Genomic DNA, 15,142 nt, shown 5'->3' on the forward strand with positions numbered 1-15,142 from the left:
GGGTCTGTTATGCTGGAGCCTATTTGTCACTGTCCAGAGAGGTGGGGGCAGTGACTGGACCCCCCTTGCTGGGATTCCTTGCCTTCCTCCAGGCCTCTGTTCCCCAGTAGGAGTGAGCCTATGACCTTGTCTGACTGGGACCGGCCCCTAATCTCCTAATCCCCTATTAAAACCTCAAGGATGCAAGGATTTGGTAGGTCCTAAACCAAGGTTTCCCACCCTTAATTGGGTGGCACTATTGGTGTTTGGGCTGTTCATTCTCTGTTGTGTGGGGTCATTCTGTGCACTGTGGGGTGTTGAGCAGTGTCCCTGGCTTCCACCCACTGGATGCCAGCAGCACCTCCTCCCCAGCCTCAGTTGTGACGATCATGAATGTCTCCAGACTCCAATATGCCCTCAGGAGCATCATCCTCCCCTCGTGATGCCTGGGTAGAGGAAAGACCTGTTCCTCAGGAGCTGTCATGGAGACTCCTATTGGCAGGACTCCCAGGTTGCTTTGGTTCTGGAGTGAGCCATTCTGCTTCTCAGTCTGGGAGGAGACTGGGCCTCTTAGGACTGTGTACCCACTGCCCTCCTCTGGCAGCAGAGACTCAGAGCTGCTCAGCAATGGAATTCTCCCAGACCGTGGGGGCCAGAAGTAACTTTTCCGTAGGACAGTAGTCCTCATTCAGCCCTTGACCACTCTTAGTTGGGACACAGTGGTCTCTGGACCTCTGGGAAGGGCATGTTGCACTATGAGGAGGCCTGGCGCCTCTCCAGCCAGCTGCTGCAGCCTGAAAGTCTGCTGTGAGAGGTCAGGTGGGGAGGAATTCAGGGGACCATAGTGGAAAAGGTGTTCAGGAAGCCATACCACAGCAGCCCAGGGACAGTTGGTGGGCCTCAGAGCACTCTGCCCAGAGTGAGCCTTTCCTAACTGCTAATTTATTGATTCAGAATAATTGGCCTCCTCGTTTTCACTGTCCACATAGAAGCCAATCCTCTTTCCTCCCTTCTATTCTCCCTTCTTTTGCTTTTCTCATCTCCTTCCCCTTTGCCCTGTGAAAGTTTCTCTTGCTGGCTCTTAGCGTACTCAGAGTCTTGGCCATCTCTCTGAACAAGCTCTGGGGCATGGAGGGGAAAGTGGACATGACCCCTGACAGCTACCATGATTCCTTGAGAGATGTTTGCAGAATCTATGAGAACTTCCAGTCCATGTCCCAGTCCCCGCAAGACCTGGGGTCTGGAGATGGATCTGAGAGGCCAGGATCCCTGCCTTCCTACTGAAGGAGATAGCTGGGGTCTGACTCAAAATGAGACCAACTTGGGTACCAGTTTACCCAAGTTAGCCCTCAGGACTCTGAAGAGTGTGGATCAGTCATCCCCCTGGCATCCTGACAGCTGGGTCCTGAGCCTCTCCATAGTTCAAGATTAATGGTTCACATGCCCTGGAGGTTCTCTTCTCTAGGCTGGCATCTTCTCTGAGTAGATCATGAGCAAAATCCTACAGACAGAGGTACAAACAGCCCCCTTGGTTAAATCTAGCTGGGCTGGGGGATAACCTCTCTGGGCTTCCTCTGTGGCCTGATGTGCCCAAGAAAGGAGGAGGGGTCTGCAGCCGACCTGGTGGCATGTGTGACCGTGCCAGGTGGCATGTGGGACCGTGCCAGGTTGCATTTGCTCCATAGCCACCTCTTGAGCAGTAGTTCTCAGTCTTAGCATGCACTGGAGTCATCCAGCAGTCTCAGTAACACACGGGTGGCTGGTCCTCACCTGATTCTGACTTAGCAAGTCTGGGGTGGGACCGAGATTCCGCATCTCTCCCCAAGTTCCCAGGTGATGCTGCTGCTGCTAGTTGGAGCACCCATTTTGAGAACCACTGATCTAGAGCCCACTGGAGTAAATTCCTGATATCCTTGAGAACCTGAAGTTCTTACCTGATGTACTTACAAACTTTTTACAAACAATTGAAGAAAGGTTTCCAGATGCCCCTGTGACTTGTCCTCAGACCCCAGAGTAAGGCTGAATTAGAAGAACCAAGTCAGTGAAGGCCAAAGTCAAATGGAGATACAACTTGGAAGAGATGCAAAGGGCAGAAAGTTGTACATAGTTAGCTGCATTTCAGGCAGAGAGAAGAGGCTGCCAAGCAAACATGATGGAGAAGTTGCAGGGTCTGATGGGAGAGTGTGGCTCTGGGAGGAGGGAAGCCTGGATAGCTCAGTCTTGACCACTAAATTGCACTGACCAGGCCGCGTCTTCATCTGTCAGATGAAAGTGAGGAGCTATCTTGATCTTTATATTCTGTCTAGCTCTCAACTGACAAGGTTTAAGGCACCAGAGAGTCACAACGCCTTAAAAATTTTAAAACCTCAACTTGTAACCCAACCAGAGTTACACAATCCTATTCTAGTTGGAAGTTCCTTTTAGAAATGGAATGCTGCCAATCAATGGGTTTCAATGTCTGGGCACACCAGGCTAGATTAGCTTTAAAGAGCGGGACTAGTTATGCAGCTTCGCCTGAGGAGACTGGCTCTGAGGACTAGAAGGAGGCAGAACTGTCCTGGGGCGCCAGGGCTGCCCTCCCATCCTCCTACCCGCCTCACTGTCCCAGCCAGATCTTGAGCTCTGAGCAGCCTGGAAAGGAGCAAGGCTGTGATCTGCTAGGATTGTTCCATTTCCTGCCCTGATCAAGGAGATGGGAACCAGAAGATGAGGGGAGGCAGTTGCCGCTTGTGTCTCAGCATCATTTCTGCAGAACTGGAATTCCCTGCCCATGCTGTTGCCTGGAAACAAAGGACCCATTTCCAAGTGATGCCCAGCATGAAGGGTCTCCATCCAGGACAGACAGGGACTAATAGCCACTGTTTGCTTTTGTCAGTGACCTCCAAGTGGGCAAGAAAGATCAAATCAAGGGAACCATTTAGAGACACTGTCAGACTAGGGGCTGGTCATTGGGAGTTCTGGGGGACATGGCCTGCAGTCAGCTGTGGGCTCTCTGGATCTAAAGTGCCACAGGATGGGTGAGTAACTTCAACTCAGACAGCAAGACTTGAGTGTTGCTTGCTGGAGCCCCAAAGAAGTGACATTTTGCTGACTTGTTGGGGAGTCTGGGAAGCAGTCTGCTTTGAACACCCAGTGGAGGTCAAGTGAGACCTATAAGAACAGGGCAGAGAGATTGATTGTGAGTCAGGGAATCTGACAGGTCCGCATGGAGCAGAGGGTGTTTTCTGAGCAGGCCCTGAAGGGCCTCCCAGACAGAGGGCCCTGCAGTGAGCAAGTGTGCAGCCCGCCTGCTGCAGGGTCTGGTAGCCCCAGTTGGTTTGCGATGAGAAGGAGTTGACGGGAAGGAGTTAGAGGTATGCATGGTGGGCAGAAGTGCTGCAAGACCCATCTGGGCTCTGCCACAGAGGTTTGAATGCCCAAGTGACAAGACTGTTTCATGTTGCATGCAGTGGAGCATTGGACAGTTTTAGGGGGTGAGAAGAGCCTGAGCTCCTTTGGATGTGGGGAAGGTGATGAGCCTGCTGGAAAAAATCCACAGATTCCTGGCACCAAACAGACATGACTGTGAATTTCAGGCCTCACCACTGGTAGCTGGGTGACTTTGGATAAACGACTTAATTGTGCAGAGCCTCACTTTGCCCAGTTGTGAAAGGTGGAACAGAGCTTCCCTTGCAGCAGGGTTTCCCAGGCACCGCACCGTTACCATTTGAATTGATGAGACTTTCTTTGTCCTGTGTGTTGTAGGGTGTTGAGTAACGTCCCCATCCTCTGTCCCTTGGATGCCAATAGCAACCCCCTCCCACACTGTGATAGCCAAAAAGTCTGCAGACATTGCCAGTGCCCCCTTCAACAGTGGTTGTGTAGAATTGTCAGCAAGCAAGAACAGCTGCTTTTCGAGGTGGTTAGAGGATTAGACACACAAGAGTAAAGTGTCTGGTTCAGAGCCAGCTGCTGAAGACACCGTGCTGATGAACACACTGTGGGTAGGGGAGGCCTCGTGGGAGTCTCACTGTCATAGTGCAGGCCAGACCAAAGAGTGCAGAGATGGGCTGGCTGGAGACAACCAGAGGAGCACTGGAACTTCCAAGGACTCACACCTGGGTGGTTGGGAGGGTAGAGCTTTGCCCTGTGTAAAAGGGGGAAGTTTAGGACAGAGAGCTCTAGCCTGGTCCCCCTGAGTCTGGGCTGTGTGTGGTCATCAAGGAGGGCACTGCCCCGAGTGCCAGGGAGGTCTTTCCAGGAAGCTGCCTGCAAGAGAGTGGGACCTCCACCTCTCCCTGTGATGCCTACGTCCCTGGAAGCCTGACTGCTGATCCACACAAAGCCACACATTGGGGCTGGAGAAGTAAGCAGCTTGAGGCACAAGAGGGAGTAGAATAAAGGACAAGGAGTGGATCCTGCTGACTGGTCCCCAGCTCTAAGGGCGTCGGATAGGAAGTCCACTCTGAGAACCTCGTGGGAACCGGCAGTGATGGATTTTCCTCTTGTGCTCTCCTATATCAAATAGGCCAGCACCCCGCCATCTGAAGTCTACTGACACTGAGAGCAAGCCTCCCAGCACCTGGCATCCCTTGGGCCGTGATGTGGGGCAGATGCTGGCAGGTCTTCTGGCTTGGGTTGGGCCAGCCAGCCCTACCCCAGGGACCCACAGAGGGAGACACCCCTATTTCTTTGGGGCATGAGGTGGGGTGAGTTGACACATCTTTCCTGTCATAGGAGGTCTTCAAGAGCATGAGAGTTCTAGGTGCAGCTGCTGTGGCTAGGTGGCCATTTGGGTACTTAAAAGATGTTCCCAAAGAAATAATAAACAACCCATTGGACACCCCTCTTCCTCCTTCCCACAACTTTCAAAAGAGGATCAAAAAATAAAAATAAAAAAAAAAAGAGAGAGAGAAACACCTGAGAGACCAAATAGAGGCCTCACACCCTCACCCATCTTGTGCCCCGGAGGAGAAGACCCCGTCTTGCATCTTCCACCGGGAGCGCACGCTCTCACGAGCGAGTTGGCGTGGCCGCGCAGGGGCGCGTGTGTCTGTGTGTGATGTGCCTTCATGCGTCACTCTATTTATGTTGTTCGCAGCCCAACGGTAGCGGCCAGGGCAAAGTCCCGGGGTCATTTTTGCTACCGCCGCCGCCTCCAGTGGCCAGACCTGTGCCCCTTCCTATGCCTGATTCCAAATCCACCAGCACTGCCCCAGACGGCGCCGCCTTGACTCCTCCATCACCTTGTAAGTGGACGATGAAACCAAAATCACAAAGCCCAGCGTCCCTGGCCCATCCAAATAGTCTCCACTGCAAAAAGAAAAGCCCCCCTCCTGACCGCCAAAGGCCCCCAACCCAGAGCACCGTGGAACCTCCCTCCCAGACAAGAGCAGAGTTAGCTCCCCAGCCACGGCCTCCCAGGCCTCAGTCACACCAGCCAGCACCCCTTAAGCCCCCCTGCCCACCCGCTGCTCCCAGCCGGGGCCCCTGGCCCAGGCCCCTCTGGGGGGCGGGAGGGAGAGCACAGTGGGGTGCACAGGCCAGGGGTGCTGGTCTGGGTGGGAGGGGGGCAGGGAGGCCCAGCCATGCCATCTTCATGCCTGATTGCTGTTTTTTTCATTTTTCGTTTTTATTTTTGTTTTTTGATTTTTTTTTTTGTTGTTTCGTTGTGCCCCCCCCCCCAAGAAAATTAAATGTGACCACAAGGCGACGCCACTATCCCCTTTTTGCCTCGACCCTGCTTCCCCACACTTCCTGAGGAGGTCTCTGAAGGTGCAGCAGCTGGTGCCTGACCTTCCCTTCAGTCTCACATTCGGTTTCTCGTTGCTCCTCTTTTTTTTCCCCTTCCACCCTTTCCCTCTCCTGAATCCCTTCCCCAGGTTGGATGTTCCAAGGACAATGGGGGTTCTGGGCCTCGGCTTACTTCATCTCTCTCTCTCTCTTTCTTTCTTTCATTTTTTTTTAAATAAGAAAAAGTCTTATTTTAAAAAGATGCAGTAGTGTGCGTACTACAGCAAAGGCTGGTTGTAACAAGCAGTTTCATTTCAAACCTGAATTGATGTACAAATTTGACACTGTTTAGCAATGATCAATTTCTGCTAAAATGTGGATGAAATCCATCAATATGCCAATTTCAACATTTATTGTAGCCCCTATTATATATCTTATTAATAGAGGTTAAATTTTCATCACATACACACAAAATGAGAATACCCTTACAGCTTCTAATAAGGCACTGAGCTGTGAAATGTGTTTCCCAGCATTGCTTTTGAAAGTATACCCTTAGGTTAGGAGAAATTTCAGCTTCATCTTTCTTTTTTTTTTCAAACCAACAAATTTTATTAAAGGGAAGACAAAAATCTGAATTGAGAGGTCCACGGTAGACCCGACGTGAGGAACAGGAGAGGCGGAGGGTGGGCAGCGTGCCGTCTGCGGGCTCGGGTGGGCAGCACTGCCAGTGGTCTGGGGGTTCGCAGGCCAGGACTTCTGGGGCAGTGCGGGAGGGGCGGCCCATCTCACCACTTTTCTCCGACTAGCACGCTCTGTCTCACCTTCTTTCTCATGGTTTGAGTTCTTTTCCCCTCTCCATCCACTTCATGCCATCTCCCATCTGCATCTGCCATATGACACGAAGTCATGGTCATGGTCATTGGAGGTGGGCAGTGTGGGGAGGTGGGGCCAGTATGTAGGGTGGTGGGTGCTTCTGGACAGAATCTGGTGAGCATGGGGACCCTTGGGTGTGTCTGGCAAAGAGCAGAAGTGGGGGCAAGGTTCCCGGACAGCGTGACAGTCCTTGTCCCCTCTGGGGGCATCCTCCCTCCTGGGGGTACAGGACCTTTTCCTTCCCATAGGTCTTCAGCCAGACAACTGAGAAGAGCTCAGGGGTGTCTGACTCATTTACCCCCCACCCCCCCCACACACACCTCTTGGGTGACCAGGCCCTGGGGTCTCCTCTTCCTCCTGCACTTTCATCCTGACCCATCTTGGGCAGTGGGGCCCACAGGACAATTGGGCCTGACTCACCCACCAGAGGAAGAGAATGCCTGCTGGCCCAAGCCTGGCCACCCCTGGACCTTAGCAGGGGGGCCAACTCCTGGGTCCCTTTCCAATCCAGTCCACTGGGCTCAGCCCTCCATTGGCCCCTCTTCAGGTTCTCCAGACCTCCTGCCCAGTCCTTGGGACTGCCCAAGGTGGTTAAGCAGTGCAACACTCAACTAGTTACCCTGGTTGGAAAGGTGGGCCTGGCTGGGTGGACTGGGTGGTCAGAGCTCCCACCCTCTTGGGGTTTCTCTTCCCTAGACCTCAAGGGATGGTGGAAAGCAGAGACCTACTTTGAGCTCCTTGGGACCAGGACTCTCTCTAGCCCTGCCCAGTGTTTTTTAGGGACCTCAGCTAATGTCTCCAGGACCCCTCACTCATTCTGGGCCATGAAAGAGGATGTCTGAATAAGGTTGTGAGTGCAGGGGTGGGGGGCAGTGTGTGCTCCTGATCAGTGAGAGGCTAAGGGGCCCCCCTCCAGTTCTTCCCATTGCCAGCCTCAGCCCAGGCAGCATGGTCTAATCCAGTCTCTCCCTCTCCCAGCGGCCTGGAAGGGCAGTGCCGAGGTGGGCCCCAAGGTCTCACAGGATCTCTCCCTCTCTCCCCTACTCCCCACAGCATTCGCAACGACAGGCGCCTCCCCTGCCAACCGGTTTGTCAGCATCGGACCCCGGGACAGCAACTTTCTGAACATCCCACAGCAGTCTCAGGTAGGAGTCATGCCCAGCGGATGTGGACCCAGCACAGGGGGAGCCGATGGGTGTGGAGAAGGCCAGGGTAATTGGGGCTTATCCCAGAGAAAGGAATGAAGTAGAGCTGAAATGCCCAGGTTTTGCGGCCCAGCTGAGAGGGCCTCTCCAGGCAGCCCCCAGGCCTCCTGGCTATTCAGCTAATTGGATAATTAGCTCTGACAGCCCTGGCCCTGGGGAAGGAGGCCAAGGACCTGAGGCTGGTTTCACTCTGGGCCAGGCTTGGTGGAAGCAAAGATGGAAGCCTGAGGTCTTATCATGAGGACAATACCTGCCTGCCTTGTTACTCTCCATTTACTCCTATGGGAATCCCTGCTCCCCCTCCCTTCTTTCCTGGCTTTGGGTGGTCTGGAAAGAGGTAGAGGGTGATATAGTAGTATAGTAGGCCATATGCCCAGAGACTCTGGCACCAAGGGAAGTATAAGGCCATGTTGCCCAGGAGACCCCTCCCCCCAAGTCCACATGAATTTTCTTAGAGAGGAAACCAGGCCACAGGGGACCCTAGTCCTGATGCCATCACCCCCAGTTCTCACAAGGAAATGGATCCTCCTGCCTGAAAGCTCTTGAGGGGGAGGTGCATATATACACACAGGGTCCCCCCTCCTACCCACCTTCCACTGCCATTCTCCAGAGAGACTAGGAATATCCCTGCAGACCCAGGGAACTGGGGGTTAGGGGGTATAACAAGGAGCAGAGTAGAGGCAGCTTTACAGTGTGAGTCTTCTCAGATATCTTTTTTTTTTTTTGCACATTTTACAAAATAACTGCCCTTTGAGCCCAGGGCATTGGAGGTTTCCTTAGCCCAGGGAAATCCACCTCAGCTTAGAGCTCTGGGGTCACCTCTTTGGGCTTCGCTCAGTCTCTGCTCCGAGGTAAGGCTCAAGTCCAGAGAAAGTTGGTGGATGGAAGTTTTGTGTGTGTGGTTTGAGGGCTTTTTTTTTCCTTTCCTTTCCCAACCTCCCAAAAAAAAAAAAAAAAAAAAAAAGCCAAAAACTTTGTCAAACTTCAGAGTTCCCTAGTGGCAAGGAAGGGAGGGGAGGGGAACTTCAACCCCCTCCAGCTTCCCACCCCCTTTCCCCAGAGTCACGTCTGACCCGTCTGGTTTCCAGGAGCAACCAGACATGATGTAACACCCAGATGAACTTGAACTTGGGGGTGTTGAGAAGAAAAACAATGGCTCAGAGCAGGGGCTGGAGCCAGCCCCCCTCGGTTCTGTGCCAGGGAGGCCAAGAGAGCCCTGCTGTCAGAGGGCTGGAGGGGGTGCCAGAGGAAGGGACAGCAGGCGGGCCTCATCTCCTGGCCCTGGGCTGGCACTGGGCAGTCGGGCTCCACTGCCCCTGCTTTCCCTCCACCCCTCCTCCTCCCTCCCTCCCACAGCCCCGCCTGCAGCTCTCATTGCCTTTGCCTTTGCTCGCTCACTCTCGGGGACTACTGCCACCAGCCCTCCCCATCACCGTTTCTGCCTCGGTGTGCTTTCCCTTCTTCACTTTTCTCTGCTTATTTTACTTGGACATTGGCGCCAAGTCAGAGTTTGAGGCAAGCTTGAGAAACATTTTTCTCTCCCTTGTTCCCGCTTGGGACCTGGCCCCAGAACAGGCAGGTGTGTCAGGGGATGGTGGTGGGGGGACTGGAGCTGGACTGGCCAAGCTGGGAGCCCTTGGGCCTGGGGGCAGGCAGGCGGCTGCAGTGGGTGCAGGGGGGTACAGTGGGGGGTGGTTTCCACAGTAACCACTGACTTTAGCTGATCTCTGGAGCACCAGATGGAGCGAGAACAATAGAATGAGGAAGAAAAGAGAATTTTAGCTATTTTGTCATTCCCTGGGCAGCGCTTTTTACTTAGTTTTAATCAATTTTGGACCTGGCTCAAGAAGCAGGGAGGGGTGAGCAGAAAAAGCCACTCCGTGCTTGGCAGCAGGTCCCCTGTTCCTGAGACCCGTGAAGTTGTGCTGCAGAGCGCCACTGGAATCTTCTTTGTCCCCGACTCAAGTGTTCCTCCTCTGAGAAGCCCCCTCAATCTGAGGGTTGGTGGCTGTCCCCCCAACAAACACCATGCAACTCAGGAGACCCCAAAGGGGCCCATCTAGGGCCTTAACTTGGTATGTCTTCCTCTTGTGGTTGTCCCCATCCTGTTCCAAGCAGTGAGGGGGGAGAGCAGACTCACAACCAGAGCAGCCTTGTAAGGCTCCAGTGTAGTCTCTCATTGGGAAGGGGGTCCCAGAGAATACCAAAGACTAAGCCTGCGGGGAGGGGGCTAACCTAGGCAGCTCCCATCCCTTCGGGCCTGGAAGGGAAGCCCAAGAGCTGGCTGTCTACGTGGTCCTACCCCATCCATTCTAAGGGTACCTTCGGCTGGGGGCTCCCCAACACTTTGCCAAGCCCCCTGGAGCTTCCTTTGGCCTTTAGTTGATTGGTGGGTTTCGACTTTGGGCAGGTGCTCCAGGATCCCTGCCAAGGAGGGGGCCAGTCTGCTCTGCAGTTATCCCCTCTCCAGCACCACTGGCCACCCTGTAAAGAGCAGTCACTGCGGCCATTCCTAGCCCCAAGTTATCAATGGCCCTCGATGATCTGCAGTATCCAGTGGGCTAGCCATGTGTGGCTGTTAAAATATAAATTGTATAACTAACTAGAAGAAAATTTAGTCCCTGAGGCACACTAGCCACATTTCAAGTGCTCAGAAGCCACGTGTGGCTAGTGGCTACCACACTGGACAGCGCAAATGAAGAGCATTTCCACTGCTGCAGGAAACTCCAGATGATCTCCAAGCCCCTTTCCAACTCCAAAACTTGGTGTTTCCCTAGCATGGTCCCAAATCAGAGTTGGAGGGGCAGGTCTAACCTGTAGACAGGAGCTGTATGACTGAAACAAGTATTTTCAATATTGAAATTTTCACATGAAATTCTGTCCAGACTTTTGACTTCTTTGAAAAGTTGCCGGATCTAGCCTCCCAAGTCCTCATCCCAACATTGGCGCTAGGCAGGGTGCAGCCCTTCTGGCCACTATAGACCCTGCCTCCTTGTGATCTTGCTACAGGTACCGGTTAGCACTGACTCTACACAGCCCCCTACATTTGAGCCCCTGCTCAGCCGTGCAGGCTGTGTGGCCTTGGCAGATCACCACCTCTTTCTTCTCCTGGCTTCTACGTGGGATAGGGCTTGGGTAAAATAAGTCAGTACCTAGCTCCTGCTCTGTAGTCAGTCTCCTTTACCCCTGCAGATCCAGGTCTATGACCCCAGAGCCTGGGAGAGCCATTTTGCCCGAAAGGCACTGCCAGGCATGCCCAGGCATCACAGAACATAGACCTATCCCCTGCCCCTTGGCTTGAGGCAGACCCAGAACCTTTGGTGGAGGGCATTGCCAAGCAGCCCAGGTCCAGGAGTCTGCTCGGGGTTGTTTTGTGGATTGGTTGCTGCCTGTCTGTAGGAAGGCAGCGCCCCCTGCTGGCACCCAGAGGGAACTGACTACGCCCCTCTGCACCTCAGCGCCTCCCGGAGCACCTGGTACCCTGAGGGTAGAGTATCAAACTGGGTCTGCAAGGGCTACTCCTCCAGGCCTGGCACTGCTAGAGCCTAAAATCGCGTGGTGTCACCCCTCCCCCAGTCTTTTAGCCTATGGGTTGGGGTGTACAGATGGAAATTTCTGCTTTAATCCAAAGAAACAGAAAGAAAATTCAGCAAGAAACTGGGCCACCCCCACCCATTTCCCAAACCCCTCTGGGGACAAAAGATCCAGACTGGCATCCTTCCCACCCTGTAGGAACCACACAAAACTGTAAATAATTGGAAACATGGCCAAATCCCAGGTCTGTGCCTATGCTTGCACTAGCCACAGGGGTCCCACCCGCTGGGCATAGTGCCCAAGGGAAGACCAGCTGGACTCTAGCACTCTGGGGGGCAGGTGCTCTTGCAGGCAGGATTACCACAGAAGAGATGGACAGAATGGTGATGTACCTTTTGTGGGGGGAGGGAATGCCAGGGGTCCCTTGGCACCACCACAGCTGGGACTTTGAGGGGTCCAGAGATCCGTTCTTCAGTCACAGGCCCAGGGAGCAATAAATGGAACCACCCACCCTTCCCCATTTTCAAAATTGCCGCTCTTGTCCTGTTGCAGTCCTGGTTCCTCTGATAAGATCGACAAAAGAAATGACAAAATGAAAAGAAGAGGTTCCTCAAAAGGGGGGAGAAGAAATTTTGGAACATGGAAAAATCCCCCTGCCCAGCCCAGCCCCACCGAAAAGCAAAAATTAGACGTCGTCAGCCACTCAACCCTTCTCTCCTCCAGCCCGGGGACCCCCGCAGGCCCCCAGAAGCAGCCCAGTTCTCAGAGAGCCCTCAGAAGAGGTCTCAGAGGAGCTGAGCACCAGCAGCCAAGCAGAAAGCAACATGCAAAGCAGACTCTGTCAAGTACAGGACAGCAAGCAAGAAAGTATGCAGGGGAACTGCCTGCCTCCCTGTCCTGTCTGGTCCAGGCCTCCTGGGGAAGGAACAAAATCCCCAAACAACCAGCACCATTTTGAAAGGGCCTGGGCCCTACCCTCACCCTTGGGAAACCCCACCCTTGACTTTTGCTGGAGCTTCAGTAGGTAGCTTGGAGGACCAGCTTGTAAGGATGTTGGGGTGTAGTTCCCAAGGGCTTCCCAACAGCGCCCCCTCCAGGGTGTGACCCATCCCTCCCCCTCACTGCCTTCAGCTCTGGCTTCTTCCCCTGTTGCTTGGGACCAGGGGAGGTAGGTGACCTCCAAGACCCCTGCCCCACTTGAGTTAGAACACCTCCCCCCCGGGGTGGGCAGGGAGCTAATTCTGTGTTCCTGGAATGGAGGGTATTCTGCCATCCCACCCTGAGTCTCGGGGGCAGTTCTGGGCCCCAGATCCCTATGTACAGTCCATAGGAAAAAGTGGGAATGCTCTCGACGGCACCGTCTCAGCCAGGGACAGGCCCCCTCTTCCTTCTCTCTGTAGGCTGGGAGGGTCACTCTTCTGCCAGGCTAGTGAGGGGAGGCAGCCCCCAGGTTGCCCCCACACCCCAGCCCCGCATGCAGGTATTCTCGCTCTGCCCGCCCCATCGGTCCTTGTCCCTGCCCCTCACGCAGTCAGCCCTGCTGTGGCCGGGCCAGATAATGGAGCAGAAAGGGGACCCCACAGCCATGCGAGGAGGACCAGGCAGCTGCCGCTGCTGTGGCTAAGCTGCCACCTGCGCTAGGTAGGCGTCCTGCTTGCCAACTTACAGTTCCTTTGGAGGGTGTTGGGTGTCGTCCGTCATTTTTCAAAAGTGTTTTGGAGCTTTCCCGGTCCCCCTTCCACTTCCCCCATCCTGCCCCTGTGGCCACCTCTTTCTGGATTTTAGCTGTAAAGTCTTTACTCTTTATTTAGGGGTAGGGCATTCATTGTTTGGGTCTTTTGCTGTTGCAATTGGGAATTCCTCCCCCATTTGAGCAACTTGGGAACAATTTGGTAACACGCCACAGGAAGTAGCTCTCCCCACCCCTGCTGCCCCCTCCTTCCCCAAGGGATGGTTGGGGGCCTGACCAGAGGGTCTTCAGAAGCCCCCCCTGGAGGGAGGGGAGCATGAGCACGCCCAGTCCCCCCTCCAGGGTGTGGCCTGGCCCCTCTGGCTTGTCTTTCTGTGCCTTACTCCCTCCTCCCTGCATCTGCCCTTCTTGGTCCCCTTCTGAGTCCTTGTGCCTCTCTCTCTCTTTCTCTTTCTTAACTGTAGGAAAACACAAAGCACAGGTCAGGATCCTCTGAAAGTCAATCAACCCAACATTGCACCGTAGGGGTGGGTTATGGGCTTTATTTATATTGTGAGTCTAGTTTGTAAGGCTGTGGCCCCGAGCAGGCCGGGAGGGAAGGAGGAGAGGGGGCCCTCTGGGGAAGGGAGGCGAGCCCTTACCTGGGGCGGCTGGGGCCCGCAATTGGCGCCACCTCCCCAGCTGGAAGTCACGAAGCGGTAGTCCCCGGGGTGGCTTTTGTTGGAAGTTGAGTGGAGCCCCTCCCCCATCCGCCTGCAGCCCGGAGAGGACCGGGACTGAGAAGTGGGGCGCTGGGGGTCCTGCGGGAGCCTGGAGGGTAGGGGGAGTCGGGCGGGGGTGGGGGGGTGGGGAGCCGGGTGGGCCGGGCGTGATGCGCGGTCAAAGTGCAATGATTTTTCAGTTTGGTTGGCTAAACAGGGTCAGAGCTGAGAGGGGAGCGGAAGGGACCCCATACCTGGCCGCACGCGTCCCTTGCCTCGGAGACAAACGGGGCAGTGGGTGCATTGGGCCCAGGGGAGCCAGGGTCTGCGGGGCGCCCGCCTGGGCGAGGTCGGAAGCTGCAGGCCAGCTGGGCCGGGGCGGGAGCGCGCCCGGTGGGGCCGCCGGGGCGGGCGGGGGTCGGGGGGTCGGGGGTGGGGGGGTCGCTCCTTTCCCAAGTGTGGTTGTGAGGGGCAGGCTAAGGGCAACGAGGGCGACAGGAGATGTGGGGACGTATTAGAAAAGAAAAAAACCCACAAAAATATATATGGGGGAAATGAACTTTTTTTTTTTTTCATTGAACCAAGTGCAATGCATCAGAGTTTTCCTATCTTTGTATGTTAAGAGATTAAGAAAAAAATTTATTTTTGTTGTAATGTCCTCGCGGCTCTGGGGACGCTAAAAGAACCGGGCCTGTCCCGCCCTGAGCGGGGATAACAAAAGCTGAGTGTTTTTTTCTTTTTCTTTTTCTTTCTTTCTTTCTTTCTTTTCTTTTCTTTTTTTTTTTTTTGAGGGTTTTTTTTTTTTTAAGTCGTTTTTCTGCGTTGACGAGGATGATCTGGGGTTTTTATTTGTTTCGTCATTCGTTCTCGGTTTCGGTGGAAGGGCTGAAGGAAATGTTCACATTTTAGAGTTTTTTTTAACACCTCGACATTAAAAAAATCGACACAATATCAAAAAGGAAAAGGACGAGAGAAAGTTATTTTTAAGATAATTAAACATAAAAACCCTGGTGCTTCTTACATTATAAAGTACGTTTAAAAAAAAACAAACTATTATACATAAGTTTATGAATCAAATATCCTGCACTTGTTAGGAACACGCATATCCCTTCTTTGTTGAGTTTAACGGAACGGGACAGCGGCGTGCGCCCGTGGCAGGGCTGCTCAGGCCGCGGGTCTCCCCGGGCGGCCCCTCCCCGGGGACCAGCGCCCCCTCCTCGCCCCATCCCCGTCCTGGCGTCGGGGCGTGGCGGGGGACCCCAGCCCCTCCTCCGCAGAGGTCAATGCCAACGAACAAAGTCCCCTCCCTCCCTCTCTCTGTCCCGAGCGCCCTTCTTTGAGCCAGACGCCAACTTGACCCTCACCAGCATTATCAGGAGCGCGCTCAGCAAGTTGGTAGTTTTCCTCCCTCACCCCACCCCCGGAGCCCCCCACATCACTCCCCCACC

General features: G+C 54.2%; 1 protein-coding gene across 6 annotated transcripts in view; it reads left to right on the forward strand.

Annotated features, from left to right (window-relative positions):
- Positions 1 to 13,814, forward strand: part of NFIX (nuclear factor I X) — a 90,557-nt gene extending 76,743 nt beyond the window's left edge. For 4 of the 6 annotated variants that reach the window (XM_037505940.2, XM_037505942.2, XM_037505941.2 and 1 more), the window contains 3 exons: positions 5,060 to 5,207; positions 7,618 to 7,709; positions 11,856 to 13,814. In XM_037505940.2, coding sequence (XP_037361837.1) covers positions 5,060 to 5,207; positions 7,618 to 7,709; positions 11,856 to 11,870 — 255 coding nt within the window. In that variant the 3' untranslated portion in view covers positions 11,871 to 13,814. The remainder of the gene's footprint in view (positions 1 to 5,059; positions 5,208 to 7,617; positions 7,710 to 11,855) is intronic. The other 2 variants (XM_037505943.2, XM_037505946.2) reach the window with 1 other exon arrangement.
- The last annotated feature ends 1,328 nt before the right edge of the window (positions 13,815 to 15,142 follow it).

Source organism: Talpa occidentalis, unplaced genomic scaffold (assembly GCF_014898055.3).
Source record: "Talpa occidentalis isolate TD23 unplaced genomic scaffold, MPIMG_talOcc4v2.1 talOcc4.12, whole genome shotgun sequence".
Lineage (NCBI taxonomy): Eukaryota > Metazoa > Chordata > Mammalia > Eulipotyphla > Talpidae > Talpa > Talpa occidentalis.